Genomic DNA, 21,482 nt, shown 5'->3' with positions numbered 1-21,482 from the left:
GCTAACTGATTAAAGCAACCAATAAAAATGTCACCGGAAAACCATCGTTTGATAAAACACCGAAAGCAGCATTGATCATTCACGGGAAGGCATTTAAAAAGCACAGAAACCATCTGATATCAAAAGCCTGCTGAAACAGACAACCTTAGCTGTTAATCTGGGGATGGGGGTGAGGGTGGGGGTATCCTAGGGCATCAACTTCCGCAATCCAGGCACTGCCACGGAAAAGGCCTCAACAATCCTCTAATGCTGGTTGGATAAAAAGAGAGTAGCTCTGGTGCTGGCCTTAAGAAGTAGTTCTTAAGGCAGGTATAGCCCCCAGATGCTGCACACTTGCAACTGCCATCAGCTCCCACCCACACCATCTGGAGAGCACCAAATTGGCTACCCCTGATCTTAGCTTATCCCAAGCCTCATTCAATTAAAGCAACAAGAGTTCAAGACTTGAGAGCAAGGCGTGCCCTCCAGCCCTGTTCCCAAGCACTGTGTGCTTTGATTAGCCCCACCCTTTGGTGTCCATGGGTAAAGAATGAAAATGTGCAGGAAGGGGGCCTTCACACATGCAGCTGTTGCACAAATGCTTCCTCATGACCTGGAACCCTGATTTTGTAGTATTCCACATCACATAGAGCAGGTTTCCTCAAACTTGGCCCTCCAGATGTTTTGAGACTACAATTCCCATCATCCCTGACCACTGGAATCATGGGAGTTGTAGGCAAAAAACATCTGGAGGAGTGGGTTGAGGAAGCCTGACATAGAAGCTTCCCTAAGAACAAAAGGCCCCTGTGGGCACTCAAACAACGTGTACGAATACAAGGTACGCCTAAATGCAGCATGGTGGCGGGGAGCGCAGGGCCATAGCTCAGTGGCAGAGCACATGCTATGTATGCAAAAGGTTCCAATTTCAATTTCTGGCATTTCCAGGTCTGACAGCTTCCTATGTCCCTACTGGGCTTCTTTGAGTCACTTGAAAGGGGGCTCTGGTTCTAAACTATTAAGCAACCAGTTTCAGGATTGCGCTTGTTTTCTTTTTGCTCAGTCTACAGGTGTTAAGTAGAGACGATGCAAACAAAGATGCAGGACGGCACCATTTACTGGCCTTCCCACAACATGCTGTCCTCCAGATGTCTTTGGACCTCCAACTCCCATCAGCTTCAGCAGCATGGCCAATGGTCAGGGATGATGGGAGTTGTAGTCCAGCAACATCTGGAGAGGGAAGGCTGCCATAATTAGACAAAGACACTGAGGGCAACACATTTAGAAGATTTCAGAGAGAATCTTCAAATGTAGGTATTTAAGTCGCCATCCTAATAATAATAATAATAATAATAATAATAATAATGCCACTGCTGACTTTCATTGCCAACATGGCCATAGGACAAGGCTAATTATTACTAGCACCAGAAGCAGCTTGTGATTTTATATTACATTGAGGTAAATTACACTGGAATTAGAGTGGATTACTTTTATCAAATAGGGAATAAGCTGTTAATTAACTCCCTGCTGTAGCAATCTCTTTCAGAGCTTGCAACTGTTATTAGCTCTAGATTAAACTGTTGAATTAATTTCCCACTTACTTACTATTTCAAGAGGGTTTTTTTTTTAATTTACCTGGCAGCAGCTTTAATGGGAAATTGTATTAGCGAGCATAAATTGTTTTCTCCCCCTTTCCTTCCTATTTTCCTTTTGGTGGGGAGGGTAAACAGTTTGTGGTAATGTTTATGAAGTCGTTTTGTTTGAGCAATATGTGTATATATATATATATATATATATATATATATATATATATATAATTGTAGTTTTAATTAGTGCACGGTTGTCAGAGTATTAGGTCTGAGATTACATTATGGCTTTTGGAGAAAACAAACACTCAGGTAATCCTCACATTAAGAATAAGTTTACAAATGGGGGGGGGTACTCTGTTGGTGTGGCTGTGTTGGTGTGATGGGGGGCAAACAAAGTTCACTGTCTCTCAAAGTAGCCTTTGGGGCAGAGCCCAGCCTTCCCCAGATTTCTGCCTCCAGATGTTTTGGATTACAATTCCCATCGAATTGGGTGTAGTTGGCACCCAGTGGAGGCTTCTCCAGTGGGGCAAACACCACAAACCTCAGTCTGCCCTCTTCTGGCCCCCACCTGCCTGCCAACATCTTTGGTCTCCTTGGCCTCTGTGCTGCCCTTGTGGAACTCAGCAGGGAGGAAGATGGGGAACAAAGCTAGTATTAGTTGGTTCCACTTTTCATTGGCTTCGGCTCCCAGCGATTTTTGTTTCCTGGCTTTTTGCCCTGCTAGTTCCACCACTGAGCATGGGCAATGGAGAGGGATGGTGATGCTTGTAGTCTCACCACATCTGGAGGGATAAAGGGAAAGGGACATTTTGCTGTCTGAGAAGTCTTCTCTCCCAAAGTCAAAGGTGTTTTGTACTTTAGGCCAACCAGATTATTTGGGCACATCAGGTAGAAACTTCCACAAGCAGCCCTCCCACTCCCTGGCAGTTAAAATACAACAAATTTATATACTTAGTAACTAAGAACTTGCTGCCTTTCACAACACCCGAAGTCAGATGCCTGAGGCAGTTGCCTTAGTCTGCCTAATGACAGGACTGTCACTGCTGACCTTCAGGGCAAAAATATAACCAGCTGGTTTCAATAAATAAATAAATTGGGGGTGGAGAACCTGTGACTTTCCAGATGTTGTACGACTACAACTCCCATCATCTCAGTCTATTGGCTGGGGCTGGTGAGAGCCCCAGCCCCAAACATCTGGAGGGCACCAAGTTGGGAAAAGTTGAGCTGTACAAAAGCTCTGTCATGGATCTGCCAGTCCCATGAATGTACCTAAGTGGTCAAGCCAGTTGGAGTACCTGATGAAGTGTGTAGCACACCTCAACCCTGGAGCAAGGCTGCAAACCCTTTGGTTCTGCAGTTTTTGAGAAAACATCTTAAATGATCAGCCTAAAGCCCCATCTAGTCCTTCATTCTATGATTCTGTTCCAGATCAATAAGGGAGGCCTGCAAGGAGGACACAAGCTGCAGCAGTTGCCCACTTCTGTTACCCAGAGACTGGAATTCAGGAACATGCTGCCAGTGGTAGTATTTGGCTATCATGACTAGCAGCCATTGGCAGATTTGTTCCTATGACTTTGTCTAATTCCCCATAGAGAACCCTATGGGGGGCACATTAGTCGCCCATCCCCTAACTGTAGGGGGTGGTGGCAGAAAGTGGTGTACAGTGGAACTTATTAAAACATAAACAGAAGCATTAAAACATCAGTTGGAATTGTTTCAATTAATTGCAGCCTCATTTTTATAAAGATTTAACTATTCATGCAAATAAAAACAAAATCAGAAATGAAATACTAGGTGGCAGTCATCACTACACTGAGAGTCAGTACAGTGTAGTGCAGTTTCCACCAGCCCTGTGCCTTCAAGATAGGACTGGGAATGATGGAATATAAAGTCCAAAAGGTCAGGGCAGCACCAGGTCTCTAGCGCTTCCAGGGCTCACTCAGTCATGAAGCATTCTCAGTGACCCCGAGACACGCTCTCGGCCTAAGCCATCATGAGGACATGAGGGAGCCATGTATACCACCTTGAGGTCCACAAAGGAAAGTCAGAGTATGGATGCAGTAGTCAATAAATAAACTACCAACAGCCTTTTCTGCGGTGGCTTCCTGCTTATGGAATGCTCTCTCCAGGGACGCTCGCCTGGCATCTTTGTTGGTGGTTCGAATCCCTGCGACGGGGTGAGCTCCCGTTGCTCAGTCCCTGCTCCTGCCAACCTAGCAGTTTGAAAGCACGTCACACTGCAAGTAGATAAATAGGTACCACTCCGGTGGGAAGGTAAATGGCGTTTCCGTGCACAGCTCTGGTTCGCCAGAAGTGGCTTAGTCATGCTGGCCACATGACCCAGAAGCTGTACACCGGCTCCCTCGACTTATAGAGCGAGATGAGCGCCACAACCCCAGAGTTGTCCGGGACTGGACCTAACGGTCAGGAGTCCCTTTACCTTATGGCCTTTTAAACCTTGTGTGTGAAGTATTGTTTTTGTTTGGCACTATGGTATGTATTTTTGTTGTTTTATATTGTAAACCACCCTGTGATCCTCAGATGAAGGGCAGTACAGGAGGAGGAGGAGGAGGAGGAGGAGGAGGAGGAGGAGGAGAAGAAGAAGAAGAAGAAGAAGAAGAAGAAGAAGAAGAAGAAGAAGAAGGTGGTAAATCTGTGGTCAGTGGACCATAAATAAATTATATCCACATTTGGTTATAAATCTAGCATAACAAACCTCTAACAAAAGCTTGATTAGACATTTCTTCCTCTTCATTAGCACTGTAGCTGTTTTCACAGAGAACCCTATGGGGGGCACATTAGTCGCCCATCCCCTAACTGTAGGGGGGGTGGCAGAAAGTGGTGTACAGTGGAACTTATTAAAACATAAACAGAAGCATTAAAACATAAGTTGGAATTGTTTCAATTAATTGCAGCCTCATTTTTATAAAGATTTAACTATTCATGCAAATAAAAACAAAATCAGAAATGAAATGTGTAGGGAAGGTGGAATGTGCTGACACACAACACAACTTTACAGCCTTTTAAAATACAAAAGTAATTTTAAAAATAATCGGTTTAAACATATATATATATATATATATATATATATACGTATGTAAATGAACAAACCCCAAAACTAATAGTCCCCCCCAAATTACTCTTTTATTACATGGTTTCAATTAGCAATTTCTCCCCCTTCATAAAGGTACAAATTGCTCTTTTCTTTTCTCTGGAGGAAATTACAAGATGATAGAAATACTAAAAAGAAATCAACCAAATGCTAGACTTAAGCTGAAAGCATACATTGTGCATGTTTGACAATTCCTGCACAGTGCACACATGAGATGTGTCCCTTGGCTTTGGTTACACATAATACTGTACCCAAATCCACCCATTGCTCATTGCATTTAATATACACAATGCTTAAGAATTACAAACAATTCATGTTTTCAGTCTGAGCATGGCCATGCTTCCTTTGAAGTCGTTAGGAAATAGGTTGTGGTATTACTTAAAGCATTTATGCTGGAACATGCAGGAAGCTTTTAGGCTACAGGTGCACAGATGACTTTGCCCAGATGCAGCATGGCCACATCTGGAACCTAAACAATAGATTTATTCTCAGTTTCTTTATAGTGCAAATCTCATGGGTCAGAAGGAAGGGTTGCATTCACAAGTAATAGTGCTACATGCGCTGTCAACATCTAGTCAAAGGATTCATGATCCCAAAGTGTGCTTCCTGAACAAAAAAAGTGCACGGGGGGGGGGCTTGGCTTCAGACCATGAGCCCACCATTAGGCCTTGCACATTGTATGTGCATTCATTCCACTCTGGGGTTCTGTGGCTGCTAACACTACACGGATGGAACTATATCACTAAGTGGGTTTCTCCAATTCAGTGCTGGGAGCAATTCTGAGCTTGGCTTAGGGATCTTAGTGTGCTCAACGCTGCATGATGTTTGAAGACCCACGGCACACAAGTAATTTCTACATCAGCTGTTCCACTTCTTGAATTAAACATCTGCCTCCAAATCAGTGGCTGCCAATATGCTCAGCAAGTGAACATAAATCAATATCGAAGTGCATGGAGAATGCTGTTCTAGAGCACACTGCAGCATACACACAGAGAGATTTTAATGCGCTTTCAGAGGCAGATAACTAAATATCTGGCTTCCTGGCCTAGTCGGTGGCACAATTCTCCCTTTCGGTTCAAGAGGTCCTATGTTCAATTCCCACATAAGTTGTTGAATAGAGGGTAAACGGAGCCATACCATTTAGATGCTAGGAAATATTCAGGTCTATAATCCTGAACTGCTCTCAATAGGGCACAGAGTAGACAACACTGAGCTAGATGAACTAGTGGTATAAGGCAGCTTTCTACATTCAGAAGAACCATAGCTCAAAGGAAAAACGCCTGTTTTTGATGCATGGGTCAGCCTCCATGTCTCTGTAGGGCTGCGAAAGACTCCAGTTTGAAACCTGGGAAAGCTACTGCCAGTCAACATATGCTGAGCTAGATGCGTCAATGGCCTGACTTGATATAAGACAGCTTACAATGGTTACGTCACAACTGGATCTATGGGGCCTCCTGCTCCTCTCTAAGGCTGCCTCAACCTTCCAAGTTGCTTGCACCACTTGCTGGCTACTTGTGCCCTCCATATGTGTGAACCTACCTAAGCCAGTCCATGGCATTAACAGAGCAATACAGACATGGCCCACCTAGATACTTAAGCTAACTGCCATCACCAAATCTTCAGGTACATGCACAGCAGCTAGAAAAACTTAGCCCAAGTAAGTCTAGCTCCTATTACACTCCACCTTAAGACTATGAATTCATATATATTTTGTAGCTTCAACAATACCAGCTTCACATCCCTCCTGTTGCTTTGCTTAACCTCCAGCCAGCTAAGAGGCTCTGGAGGAACTTGTTCACTATTTTGGGATATTCTAGTTGGTCGGTCAATATAAAGTTATTGCCCACCTATGGGTTTTGAAATTTCTCAGATGCACCAACACAGCTATGCTTAAACAAAAACAAAAACCCTCAGTAGGTTAATGATGTATTGTGTATAAGAAGTGTTTCTTTCCATTCACATCTTAACTGATTGCCAAGTCAGCTACACCAAAGCTTTCACCATTCAAGTGGTTGCAAGTTAGAATAATTCAAGGGTATCAGACAGAAATCATATGCGTATGCAGGAATACAAACACACATGCTTTTTTACAAAATATATGTATGCAAAGTTATGTTCCGGGGGGGGGGGATGTATGTGACACAAGATATAAATAGGAGTAAACACCTTGTATTTGAAGGGTCTTGAGCTCTGCAAACTTTATGTGGCTTTCATCAGGGAAAAACAAAGTTCTTATATCTGGAAAGAAAAACACTGTTAAAAGCCTTTACATAATATTGAATGGGAACACTGTCTTTTATGTCATTTTATCCATATATACAGATAGAACAAGAAGAGGTGGGCATTTCAGATCTGGAAGGCCCTGCAGGAGGAAGATTTGTTCATTCATAGATGACTAGAGAGCCTTCTCACCCATAAGGTATATGGTGGGAAGTTCTAGCGCTGAGCTGAATTTCTCATAAAACTTTTTTTTTTCTTTCTTAGAAAGCTTCTGAGATTTTTTCCATTCTTCTACCACCACCCCTTTAAAAAAGTAAGGCCACTTTACAGAGTTTTCCCTGAATATTTTCCAACATTTTTTAGTAGTCATTGCCCACCACTACCACATTACCCTGGGGTGACACTATGTTCTGGTGCAGGATGCAAAATGGCAGTCAGGTTGCCAACAAAGTTGCTGCTACTCCCACTTGCTGTGGGAAACAACCAAAATATACCATCAAAAAAGAGACAAAAGAAGTTATGCCACTGTCACTACTAATGGTGAGCCCTACCTCCAATAAACGGTTGGGTAAGTTATCTGCCTGCTGAAGAACTTTGGCAAAACGTTCCTCCACCACCAGCATGACTCTTCCCAGTTTCTCCAGCACAACAGCATAAGAAGAATCTACTGGACCAGACCAATGACTCATCTAGTCCAGCACCCTGGTCTCACACTGGCCAACCAGACGCTTGTGGGAAACTCTTAAGCAGGACCTGAGCAAAAGAGCACTCTCCCCTGCTATGGCTTCTAACAACTGATATTCAGAAGCAATACTACCCCTGACCATGGAGGCACAGCTCAGCCATGGAGGTGCAGCTCAGCCAATGGCTCAGCTAGTACCCATTGATGGCTTTATCCTCCATTTCCACAGGTAGGGTGGAGAATTCTGGGAAGCCACTTGCACACAGCTCTAGTAAGAACTCTTTGTGTCAAAGCCAATATACAGATTCAGAAATACCACCAGTATGTGGCCCCTGCTTAAATGTTTTGGCTTAAGAATGCCTACCCAGACACATAGAAGCTACAGTTGTTTTATTTCTTTTTTTTAGCTAGTGTTGATTTTAATTTTCTTTTTAATAGTTTTAAATACCCGATTGAACTATTTTTTTACAGGTAATTTTAATGTTTTATTTTATATTGTGGTAAACAGCAGAGAGCTTGCTGTTTTGCAAACATCCGGTATATAAATTTTGTTAAATAAATTAATATATGGCAACAGTTTGCTGCAGTTCCCACTTGTAAGCTATTCTACTATTCAAGACCTGCTCTATACACTCAATGCCCTGCAGTTGGCCACTTTGCCACTCCAGGCTGAAAAAGCATAGCTGGAACGTAAGACTTTGATACCCTATTAATGTTATTCTACTGAGAGTGGTTCTGAGCAGTAAGTACATACTGTTTATAGGTCCCATTTGAATACTGTATTCCAACTGCATAATTTGAGGTTTGCTAGAGGAGAATCTGGAATTGTTGACACTCACAGATCCAGACCCCTTCTCCTGAATGACACCACCTAACAGCAGCTCCTACTATTCCAGAAAACCTCTGGCTGGCCTATGTCTGCTTGTTGCATGAGTTAGGAACACTGTAAAATTTCAATGATGTCTTTAAATTTGAATGGTTTCAAGCTGTTGTAAACTCCTGAAGCAATCAAAAATAATCTGTCATGGGACTGCTGTGTATGTGTACACTGCGCCATGGCCTGATCTGATGTTAGATTTATTGGAGGGTAAATTATGTCATTTATGCATCAACTCACAGGAGGAAATGGGGAGGGGGAGCAATCCCTATGCAGTTAATTTAATAATAGAGTGGGAAGCCACGATTACTGTTTCAGGTACACCCGCTCTTTCAGAGCAATGGCTGGCCCACGTCAACAACAGCAACCTTTGCTTCTCAGAGCCATGGGATTAACAAGTGTTTAGTGGAAGTGGGGGGCTTTGAGAGACACATCCACAAGTGGTTGAACCAGGAGCAAAGGCCTCTTCCACTGGGTTCTGTTGTGCAGTAGCTGAAACCTATCAGCCTCCTTTTTCACCTTTCTGAAACTTTCCTCTATCCTCAATGTAGTGTCTTCCAGATGTTGTTGGATTCCTACCCCCACCACCATCATCCTTCATCAGAAACTGTCATGGTGAGCTTGTGTTAAGCTGGGGTAAGAGGACAAGGCTGTGGCAAGTCTAAACTTGAAGTATGTTAATGGGTCAGAGAGTATCACATGACCTATGAATATCTTTGGTTAAGATAGTTCTTTGCTGGTCTGGTTGGTTTCCCTGCAGTTACCTCCCTTGGCTTGCTGAAACTCCCTTAAATTCTAGGCTTAGGATCCACTGCAACTGTAAATCACTCAGCCACTGCAGATGCCTGATTCCTTTCCCTCCCCTGACTACATCACTATGAACATTACAGGCATGAGGACAAGTCCTTAAAAGCCCACCATTAATAGCAGAAAGGTTCTTCAAAGTGAGAACTGCCTCCCTCCACCAGCAGCCTTTCAACTTGGCCACATCAGAGGGACAGCTGAGGCAGCAAGGCTTGCTCTAGTGGCACGGCATTCGGCTTCCCCTCTCCACCTGGTTACAAGTGAAATAGCAGCACCTAGACTATGTGTTTAGCTGGGACCAGCTGCTGTTTTGCTCCCACCCTCCCAGAACTGCCACCCACAGCAGCTATCCCACTGGTGTGAAGAACTATTGAGATGATTACATCATGGACAAACAAGAGACAGTGAGCCCCTCCAATGGCCTGGGTGTGACATGACCAACTGCCATTGGACTTCTCACCTATTCACGTGGGCTGTCACCACAATGATGCATCATTCTTTAGGTACTGAGACTTCACTTTGTTCCTTTTTCCTCATAATCGTTCCACTCATTTTTTTTTCCTTTTTGATTCCCATCTATGAGATAGCATGCCATTAATTTAAACGGCAAGCTGCTTTGCATTCACTGACTAGAAAGCACTATACAGATGCCGACAACTGAATAAGGCTGGTGATCCTAACCCCACTTATCTGGGAGTAAGCCTCACTGAATTCAATTGGACTTACTTCCGAGTAGGCGTTGTTAGAATTGAGCTGTTTATAAATAAAATATGAGTTGTTGTATACCCCCTCTCGGAATTATATCATTTTCACCCCTTATCTCCTCTCTCCATTTTTTAGCCTTTTGCAAATAAAATAAAATAAAGCCCTAAGATGAACCAAACCCAAAACAAACCGCTGAAATTCTGTTCTCCCTATTTAGGTCATCCCTAGATTGGACACTCACTAAATTGGCAGCGACAGGCCCTCTGATATTTCAGTACAGCTTCCAGAGAAGATTGTACATCTGAAGTGACTCCTGGGGGGTGATGAATTCATATTTGCTAAACAGATTAGCTGAAATAAGCATAATAAATGAAAGTGGGTTTGTTTTGTTTTTAAAGAAAAGAAAGAAAACAATTTCACACTAAAATGCAGGCTTGACTTATAGGAAGTGGCAGCTTCAATGGCCCAAGGCCTAAGATTGGTTTTGCCACTTGATAATTTGACTGATTCACTTGAGTAGCCAGAAGAGGACATTTTCTGCCTGATTTCAGCATAATCGAGTCACCTGCTCCATGATTGCCGAGGCCAAGTCAATTGCACTCGGCTGAGCACCGAGGGTGTGTGATGCATTGCAAAAAAGGAACCTTTGCTGCATATGTGTGCAGAACTATTGAGATGTAAATGATAGTGGAACACAGCCCATTCCTGCATATTAGAAACAGCTTCTTTACCACTATATGAACCTTCTCTCTGGAAGACAGCTACTGCATTTTGCTCTCTTAAGGTTGGTTTAGATGGTCACAGTCTGGAGGAACTGAACTATAGGGGATCCGTCGCAGCTGTAGCCCGAGTCAGACCATTGGCCCATCTAGCTCAGTACTGTCTTCACTGCCTGGCAGCAGCTCTCCAGAATATGAGTCAGGATTGGAGTCTCTTCCAACCCAACCTGGGGATATTGGAGACTTCCTGCGTGCAAGACAGGAAGTCTACCACTAAACTATGGCCCTTCCTCATCTAGCCTAGCTGCTTGCTGCAACAGCACCACTTCTCAATAACATTCAAAAGATTATTTCATAAAAATAAGGAAAATGGTGACAAGTTGTCCATTTACTAAGGGGCTCAGAACAGATCCCTTCAACTTGTACAAGAGATCTGGCAAGAAGGATGGGAAAGAACGCTGGATAGAATGGGTAACTCTGCAAGTACTCTGCCTCCTTTATATTATTTTATGGGTTGTTGTTGTTTTGTTTTTATAAGGACTAGCAATTACCTTTCTGGCACTTATTTTAAGAGGCTGAGGCGGAGAAGACACAGCTAGATCCAACAAGACCCAATTTAAGAGTCAGATTGTTTAGCTACAGCTGCGAATCTGTTGGTGCTCATATGCTACTATGTGATAATGATTTCATTTTAGTAATGTATGAAAAACCTTTTATTTAGACAAAACACTGTTAATGGTTTATGTGTTTATATTACTTGTCAGTGCCACTGCCTTTGCCGTGAGTCCCTTCGGAAACAGTAATAACCATTGGCATATAAAAGAACATTAAGAATCATATCAAAAATAGTTACATAAGCACAATGTGAAACTATATGTGCTATCATGTGAATTGTACAGTGGAAGAAAGGCAGGTTATTTAGGGAAGTTTTTAATGTCTGATGTTTTATCACATTATTATTATTATTATTATTATTATTAATTCTGTTGTGAGCCTCCCAGAGTAGCAGGGGAAACCCAGCCAGATGGGCAGGGTATAAAGAATAAACTATTATTATTATTATTATTATTATTATTATTATTATTATTCATTGAGACTATTTAACCATGAAAATAATGAGCAATGGGGCATAGATTTAACACTGCCAGAGGTGGCCAGTGATGTACATCTCTTGCTCACTCTGAACAGGTCTTCAGCATTTTATGGCAACTTAGCAGCTTTGGTCCTCACTGGGCTGTCTGGGCTTCACTATTCCTACAAATCTTGGGGTTCCTCCAAACCTGATGATACCTCCCTCTTATGAATGATGACATTTTGGCTTCATAGGCATCCATACGTGGCTTATTATTGATGTATATTACTCTCTGCTTTTGAGGGTAGTAGTCAGTATGAGAAAAGAGGCTTACTCAAAACTATTTTTCTGTTTTCCATCATTATCTGAAAAGCCCACCTAATCAAGCCTTGAATTACATAACCACACATTAAAGCACTGTCTCCATGCTTTAACAAATCATCCTTTGGTAAAAACAACACCGAAGGTCTAAGCCACCTCAAATTGATTCAACATTGTTTCAGTCTATTTTCTATTTGACATAGGTTCCTGAACAATTTAACCATGTTTTTTTCAGAATCAAAGTCCACGATCTGGCAAACCTAATTTGTTAATAAAATGAAAAGGTGACCTTGCCTAATTTAATAAGTCAGTGCAAAAATACTCTTTCAACATGCTAAAGAATTCCAGAAAGGTTATCGTCTAGTTCTTTCAGAAGAGGTTGTTCTCTCTTTCCTAGTCTGTTTCTCCGAGCTGTATTTTCATAATTGTTAATTCATTATAATTTTTACAACCCTGTTTGCAATATAATATTTTGATAACGGCTTTTATTTATGCGACTGATATTAATAGGCACATATCACAACCTGCATCTTATTTTTGTGCCCAGTGCTGCCAGTCAGCCAATGGACTGGTTGCAAATAAGAAGGCAGGCAGGAGGGGACTGGTTGAGGTAGGCTGATGTTGTTGGGCCAGTGCCCCATTTCCTCTAATGGGCCAACCTCCACTACATATGAGGAGGTGTGTTCAAGGAAGGCAAAAGTGGCTATAACATGGAAATGTAGAAAACTAAGAGAGCCTACAAGTAGATTAGGAGTCCTGCCAGGTATGGGAGATCTTAGGTCTCTCTATCTGGCTCTCAGGACCCTCTCCATGCCAAACACCCCTTACCAGTCACACCCCATCTCCCAGAGCACATCTCCCAATGCCCTCCTTTGCACCTCCCCTTGAATGTTTTTGCCTAGCTGGTATGCATTCATGAATTCTGATAATCCTTCTTGCTTGCCTGGATGAAGGATAGAGAAGGGCATATGAGTACCTCTAGAAACTAGCCTACTATAGAAATGTTAATTGCTCTGTTATTTGCTCTCTCCACTTTTTCCTCTGGCTCCGCCTACCACCGGCATGTGGCCCCCAGAAGGTTACCTAGAAGAGAATGTGGCCCTTGGACTGAAAATGGCCTCCAATTCTTGCTCTGGGGTCTCTAAAATCCTATCCCATGAACAAGATTTCAGAATCATTTCTAATACCAGTGGTACCTCGAGTTACAAATGCCTCAGGTTACAAACTCCGCTAACCTGGAAGAGTTACCTCGAGTTGAGAACTTTGCCCCAGGATGAGAATGGAAATCGTGTGCCAGCAGCACAGCTGCAGCAAGAGGCCCCATTAGCGAAAGCATGCCTCTAGTTAAGAACAGTTTCAGGTTAAGAACGGACCTCCAGAATGAATTAAGTTCGTAACTAGAGGTACCACTGTATGCACAAAAATCTGGATGATGCAAAACCCACCACCCATTCAAAAAAAAAAAAACCCACCACCTCCATCTTTTGGTTACTTAAGTCTGACTGAGAAAATGAATAGCTCTGATACAAACTGCAGATCCCCACACAATTCATAAATACGTGGAATAATTATTTCCCGGGGAAGTAGTATCTAATTTATTGTCTTTTTATGGAGTGTTAGACTAACTTCTTATTTGTGGCCTGTCAAAATAGCAGCAAATTATGGCAAACATAACATTAAATGCTATGCTGTAAAGCAAATATTTATCTAATTTGGGATTCTGTACATCTTAAAAAGCATGATGGCTTGCTTTTCTTATGTCAAAAGCAAATAAACGCCTAATTTGTTCCTCTCAACTGTATGGACTAAAGGGGGTATCACTATCAGTCAAGTTATTCTAAGAGCTGCCATTACCACTTAACATTTTTTATGATAAAACATGACTCTCTTTTAGCTTCTAGTCTAGATACCAAGGCAATCCTTGAGCCCACATCCCAATGCAATAACAGACCACAAACTAGCAGGAGTGCTACTGCCTTGGAAATACAATAAATAAACAAATGAGCAAACTATAACTTCCACATCTTCTTCCATGATATGGAACACTACTATTACAATTGTCATGCTTTCAAAATGAATTTTAATATCACCCTGTCTTAAGTGCATCAGTCCCCATAAATCTAATGCCAAGTGTCAACCAAGTCTTCGAGGCAGTGGTTGCTCTGGGACACAGAAGCTATGGGGAACATTACTGTTTTTCTTTGTCCTTTAGGTATTTCTCTGACTCTGGGGTATCTTACTGCAGAGAAAGCTGATGATCTGTCAAAGCCCTGGTTTTGCTAAGCAGTTGACATGATTCCAAAGCATTCACTCCAACACTGTATTCTGGGGAGCTTCAGGCTCTGAAAAATGCTGGACAGAGACTCTAGCACAACTTGTACATGTCTTGCTCAGAAGCCAACCAAACACTGGTTAGCGTGCATAATCATACCTACCATGAGGCAATGCAGGCTGCAAAGAATGATCATTTCACAGCTTGCATTGCATCCTCTAACAGTGAGCCAGCAGAGTTATTTTAGATGGGCTGGAGGTTACTGCCTCCCACCGTAGGGAAGCAGCCTATGGAGCTGTGTCCAAGTGGCTATATATTTTGAGGATAAAGCTGCTTGATTTCGGGTGACCTTGACTCTGCAGTTGTAGTTCCAAACGAAGCATGCAGTACCATAGTTTGTGATGTGTTGTGGGATCAGTTTCAGCTTATGCAATCAGCCTCCCCGCTACCTACCACCATGCAGGTAACATCATGGATGGCATGGGGTCTTAAGTAATAGCAGCGGCAGCAGCAACCACTATGACAAGCTATTCAGTTAAGTACATTAAAAGTAAAAACAGCAGCAACAATCACCTCAAGGATTAGGAGTTTTGTAATAAATATGTTAAAAAGAACAAATCCACAGGCTTGATATTTAAAGAAAGGAACAAAATGTTTAAGGAAGGTGGGACAGGAGAGGGTGAGAGAGAGAGAAAGAAAGAGACAGAAGTCTTGAGAGAAAAGAGATATTTAAAAACTTGGGAGAAAGGCAGTATTTTCAGGTGCTGCAGCACAATCAACATACCTTGTGAATTCCCTTAACTTGCAGCCCCACAGATCAAAAATTTGCCCACTCCAATTTAGCTTCAGTTGATCAATTTAACTATTACAGCTTGCAGACCTAGATACTATTCTTGAACAACTTTGTTATCAGAGGAAAGTTTAAAACTAAAAATAATCAGATCTTCCTATGATCCCTGCAAGGCATCACTCATGAGCGTGCGATCTGTATAAAATACTTCTCATTTTGGATTAGTTTGAGGGCACACCAGATGGAACACAGGGTACTGTGGGATCTGCCATTTATCACAGTGACAGTGCGTAGGAAGCAACGATCCTCTCACCACAGGGGGAAAGGCAGGACTGCAAATGTAGAGCGCAGGAATCAAAAGATGGACTTTGTGGAGTTTGGCAACATTTGTGCTGCTCATTAACTTAATCATATTAATTTATTAGCCACAAACATCAAAGTAATTCACAGCAGAATTTTTGTCACTGAGAACAAGTCTCCGCAGACAGTGGGTGAAACAGTCGTTTTAAAGGAGTACAGTTTGCTTCACATCTTGTATCATATAGATGGCTAAAATGGTATGTCTCGCATGCCACATGAAGCTGCTGCTTTTAATTGTCTCCACTTTGGGGCACGTAGCATATGTTTGGGGATACTGACCAAATCCTGCCTCCCTGATGCATACACTTAGATGTTTAAAGGTGAGCATGCATATGATGCCCATGTTTCATGCATTTGTTGCAATAAACATCAGCATTAACGCTAGTGTTTCCCATTGCTCTGTGTGTGTGTGTGTGTGTGTGTGTGTGTGTGTGTGTGTTCCTGCACCTTTAATTAGCAGCCAGCCATGGGGTAATTTAAAGCAGTCATTACATGGCAGTTGTGAAATATCTTTGTCAACCAGTCCCGATTTCTGCCCTTTTAATAAACGCATATTGGAAGTGATTTTGCATTTCTTTCACATCTGCCAATGTTCCCAGCTTATAAGGAGAATGGTCAAACTGAGTCAGTCCAATTCTTCCAATAGTTCAACATTCTGTCTACAGGCGCTAGCCAGATCACTCAGTAGGGGTGGGATCTCTAAGCAGGGCAAAATGTTGGTATCCCATTTCTCTTTCAAGCTTTACTTAAGTCCAAACATACCAATCATCACAAGATCCTGGGCTATACGACTTCATACTACATCCGGGGGGGGGGGGTTGTTGTATGTTGGAATGGTACACAAACCTACCACAACTCCTTGCAGACAAAAACCTGAGATCTTCAAACATCAATCTAAACTACTCAGGGAGAGTTTGACCAAACAGTAACTTCCAGTAAAAGTTGAGATGGATATGCATTTGTACAAAACTCGAAGTCTGAAGAAGACTTTTGGGGTGCCCAAAAGCAGGCTCACAACATTTCACAACATTTTATCTGAGTCACAATAATGGCACTGGTATACATTGTGGTATTAGGTCCTTTGCTTTGCCTTCGAACAGCCCCGTACATTACAACTGTGGGAAATCCCTGAGCTACACTGATGTTTCTCTCACAGAGCTACAGCTTTCAGAGTGGTTAAAAAAGAACCAATCCCTCTGGGAATTGTTTTCTCTGAGGGGAATAGGGGACTCCTGACAACTCTCAGCACCCGTAGCAAACAACAGTTCTTAGGATTTTTTGTGAGGAAATCACAACTGCTTGAACTGGTATGATGCTGTACATAATGGGCACTGAGGTATCTCATAATATTCAAATGAAATCTACCATCCTGTAGATGCAGGCATGCCCTCTGCGGCAACAGAGAAGAAGTCTTTGCCCTCTTGTACATGATACCCAGTGGTGGGGAACCCCCAGACCAAGGACCTAATTAATTAGTGGCCAGCTAATGGAAGGGCAAGGGACGCGGGTGGTGCTGTGGGTTAAACCACAGAGCCTAGGACTTGCCGATCAGAAGGTCAGCGGTTCAAATCCCCGTGACGGGGTGAGCTCCCGTTGCTCAGTCGCTGCTCCTGCCAACCTAGCAGTTCGAAAGCACGTCAAAGTGCAAGTAGATAAATAGGTACTGCTCTGGCGGGAAGGTAAACGGTGTTTCCATGCGCTGCTCTGGTTCGCCAGAGGCGGCTTACTCATGCTGGCCACATGGCCCGAAAGCTGTACGCCGGCTCCCTCAGCCAATAAAGCGAGATAAGCGCCGCAACCCCAGAGTCGGTCACGACTGGACCTAATGGTCAGGGGTCCCTTTACCCTTTACCTTTAATGGAAGGGCATTTTGGCTAAGCCCTGCTGGCCTGTCCCCTACCTGATGTCAGCTGATCACTGGATCTTACAGTGCCCTGTGTATCCTGCCCTACAAGCACCGATAATCAGCTGACTGTCAGGCCTTGTGAAGCACTGCATGCACAGCACACTGCAAGACCCAATCAAATGATCAGCCATTTGTCGGGGCTTTCCAGGCAATGTGCTTGCCTTCATAGTTTGATTTCAAACCAGGACTGCAAAAACGGGTCACCTGTCATTGTCGAAAATGGGTCAAACTTAGCCCATGGCTGGATCCTGTTACCCACCTCTGTGATAGCTCTCCTAGCACTGCCTACCCAGATGTTCAAAGGCATTATGTACACATGTGTATGATCTCTACATCTTGCATGGTCTGCCACAGGAAACATTACTGGTGTTACCCACAGCTATCACCATGCATGAAGGTCCTCTTTGATCATGGTTGCAGCACCGGATTAACCCTGTGGCAGTCGAAATCTTTCTCCCCTCCCCCCCCCCTGCAAATTATCTCCTAGTACTCACAATTATTCTATTAGAATCTGGAGTTGGCAAGAACTTGCAACACACCAACTCACAGAAAGCTCAGTTTCTGGAGGTTTCTCGTGTACACGCTCAAGTGGGATAGCCTTTGAACTAAGAAAGCTTGATAGTAATTTTATTTCAAGACCAAACCAATATTATTTAAAAGGCCGGTGCCTACTCTGCCTATTTGGTAATCCAGCAGTGGTCGGTTGGTTTCCATGTGTTTCGACAGAGCAGGGGAAAGAATAATTTCACCTACCCCACTACATTTAAGAGAAGGTATTCATGCAGCCTATGAGGCCGTATGAGGATCAGCATCCTACCCCTGCCTCCGCCCGTATCATATAGCCAAGTATCTAATGGCACTTTCCCTTTAAGGAAATTACGATTAATGAAGAACTAAATCGCAAATCCATTAGGTTTTAGTCAGCACAGCAACACCACACGGGGTTTTTCATGAATGCTCAAAAAATCCAATAGCGTAACCTCTGGTAAAGCTTGAAAAGCCCTGAAGGACAAGGCAGTTAGATCAATATTAGTTTATTTCAACTGCTGTGCAGTAGGGAGAGACAGAGCCGATCATCCAATGGATTTTATTACCTGTTGGGGAGATAAGTCCTGGTGATAAGAGGCCTGGTACTCCGTGGGGCAGTAGGCGCGTGTTCTCTTGTATTGCAACCCCCAGAGAGCGCTTGGGGGGTCTTCCTGGTCGTGAACTGTTGAAACAAAAGTGAAAATGAACTTTTCAGAGCTCTTTTGTCAAAAGGATTTGCATAGTAATGCACTCTGCATTGATTTTTTAAGGTCCTGAATAGCACAGAGGCCTTGGCTGTATTCAAAACCAGCTCCTACAGCCTTAACTCTTTCGGTACCCGATTCTGCCAGTGGCCCTTAAACAAGTGTTGGGGGTGATCTGCTTTTCTGAACTTTGACATACCCTCCAACATTTCTCCAATGAAAACAGGGAAATTCTATTCCATAATAATAATTTTACTATCTGACTGAGTTGCCCCAGCCACTCTGGACAGCTTCCAACATATATAAAACATTAAACTTTTTTTTTTTTAACTTCCCTATACAGAGCTGCCTTCAGATGGCTTGGGGGGCGGGTCAGATAACTCTATACCCCGCAAACATTTATCCGATGAAAATGGGGACATCCTACCATACCGTCCAACATTTTCCCAGAGAAAATACGGACATCCTAAGGGAAAGCAGGACATTCCAGGATCAAATCAGAAACTGGGACAACTTCTGTAAATCTGGGACTGTCCCTGGAAAATGGGGACACTTGGATGGTCTGCACGGGGGATAGGGGTTAGGAATGTGGCATTCCATTTCAGAGAGCAAATATTCAACTTTACTAGATGACCCAGTGTTCTAATCTCATCTATCTACAAAATTTTGATTTCACTCTTTTTTCAAAAGGTTTAGGGCAGTATGTGGCTCCTCTGATTCACCCTCATAAGAACCCTGTGAGGAAGGATGGGCTGAGATGCAGCAACTGCCCTGCTAAGCTGAATGAGGATTTGACAGGTGAGAGCAGGATTCAGACCCCCCATTTAGCCACAAAATTTACAGTGTGTGACCTTGAGACAGCTGCTGTTGCTACCTCTCAGCCCAACGTTCCCCAGGCAATGAGGATCAAAGCAAACAAATCTTGTCACCACATTGCACCAGCTCTCATGATTAAACATGATAACCATGGTTCTTCAATACCTTTGGTGAGAAAAGGGATTTTCTTAGTCATGCACCCTTGTTTCAGGGTGTGACTGGACGGCATTCTAGATTCTGATCCATGTCATTATTAATTTAATTGCTAGCCAACTTTTAATTTAATTGCAACCCAGCCATTATTGATTTAATTGCTAGCTTTATCCCAAAATATCCCAGGGGTGGTTTACAACACATTCAAACAAAACACAATGGTCACAATCCATTAATAAACTAAAAACAAAAACAAACAAACCAAACAAACCTCACAAGCAAAAATATTTCAATTATCAAAACATTCAGTACAACAGAACAAGTTAAATACCACAATCAGTAAAATATTAATTGTTGTCACAGAGGCAAGAAGGAAAAGATGTGACTTCAGATGACACAGGAATGGGAATAGTCACTTCTTCAAGGAAAGCGAGTTCTACAAATAGGGTGCTATGACAGATAAGGTCCTGTCACTGCAGAACAGACTGGCAGGGCTACAAGCGGGGTATCCCCCAGAAAACTCAAGGCTTGAGCCGACACATTGTGTTGAAGAGCAGCTCCAGGCTCCCAGATGAATTGGTTTCCTGGTGGAGAAGGTAGAATTCTATGTATGAAGCCAACTCTCTCCCCGCAACCATCACCTATGCTTGTGCCCAGGTACCCAGATGGATCATGCCTGGTTCACTCTTCTCATCTAACCAGGTCTCAATAAAACTCACCAGGTTAGATGACTCATGTCCAAGCTCAGTATCCTAGCTGAATGAAACCTGTGCTGCTTTCATGGGGCTCCTGAAACATTTTAAAGCATATTGTACTACAGTATAGCATAGCTATATTCCAAGAGCGACCACAGCAGTTTATCTTTTGGGTTTCCCTCCTTCATCAACTGATTGGTGCTTCTGAATGCTGTGCAATGGGCTCAGGTAACAACTCTAATCTAGCTTATCAAAATTCTCACATTTTTCAACCCTGGATTAAGCCATTTATAAATTGTGGCTAAGAATATTAATATACAATGTAAAAGAAGTAAAGTGGCGCCTCTCTCTATCTCTTACTCACAGAAACAAAAGGTTAGGTGCTTCTTGTCCATGAATGAGACCACATGGTTATGCTGCACCAGCCCCTATATTGTCTTTAAAATAGGGGAGAAGGACAGAGCAGATCTGAATACACTCCAGGAATCCCCACCCCTAACAGAGCAACCCACTTCAAGCATTCCTGTTATATAAGCAATGGGACTTCTCAACTGAAGTTCAAGGTTTAAAATTAAACAAATATAATATATTGTGTATAACAGAAGTGGAGAACCTCAGGACCTCCAGCCCTATGTATCTGGCTTTTGGGACTCTTCCTGGGTCACACACCCGCCCCAGGGCACCATCCTTCTCACCATGTCACACCCCCTCACCAGCCTTGCTTTGCACCCTCATCTGCTGTTGCCTAGCTGTATGCCCTTGAACTATGAAGATAATGATGATGCCTAGAGGAAGGGACCTATGTGTGTATGTAGAAAGCTCTGACTTTAGCACGTGCATCAATTTGCCCACTTTTGCCTCTACCTCTGGACTACCTCTGGTGCACTTCCCCTAAATGGTTCCCTATGAGGGAATATGGCTGTCAGGATGAGAAAAGTTCTTCAACCCGAGCATGTAACAACAAGGGAAGGGGCTTGTATCCAATGAAGCACTAAGTTGAAGTCACTTAGCAGTATACTTGTTGCATAAGGGGAAATGCAAGTCCATTACCAAAGGTGGTTGCAAGATGGATTGCATAGCAAGAATAGTCTCTTGCACAAAAAGCTTCTGCTAGCACAGCTGTTGCACTGGATTCCTTTGTTGTGCAGCCTTTAAATTCTTCTACCCACTACTCCAACGGT

General features: G+C 43.0%; 1 protein-coding gene across 10 annotated transcripts in view; it reads right to left on the bottom strand.

Moving 5' to 3' along the window:
• The window catches only part of DACH2 (dachshund family transcription factor 2), a 324,276-nt gene that overhangs the window by 134,753 nt on the left and 168,041 nt on the right, over positions 1-21,482 (bottom strand). For 7 of the 10 annotated variants that reach the window (XM_079961677.1, XM_079961668.1, XM_079961670.1 and 4 more), the window contains exons 2-3: positions 18,500-18,615; positions 6,844-6,915 (exon numbers count right to left, since the gene is read on the bottom strand). In XM_079961677.1, the coding sequence (XP_079817803.1) occupies positions 6,844-6,915; positions 18,500-18,615 (188 nt within the window). The remainder of the gene's footprint in view (positions 1-6,843; positions 6,916-18,499; positions 18,616-21,482) is intronic. The other 3 variants (XM_079961671.1, XM_079961674.1, XM_079961675.1) reach the window with 1 other exon arrangement.

Source organism: Podarcis cretensis, assembly GCF_951804945.1.
Source record: "Podarcis cretensis genome assembly, chromosome: Z".
NCBI classification, from domain to species: domain Eukaryota; kingdom Metazoa; phylum Chordata; class Lepidosauria; order Squamata; family Lacertidae; genus Podarcis; species Podarcis cretensis.
This window is presented reverse-complemented; position numbering and strand designations above follow the sequence as displayed.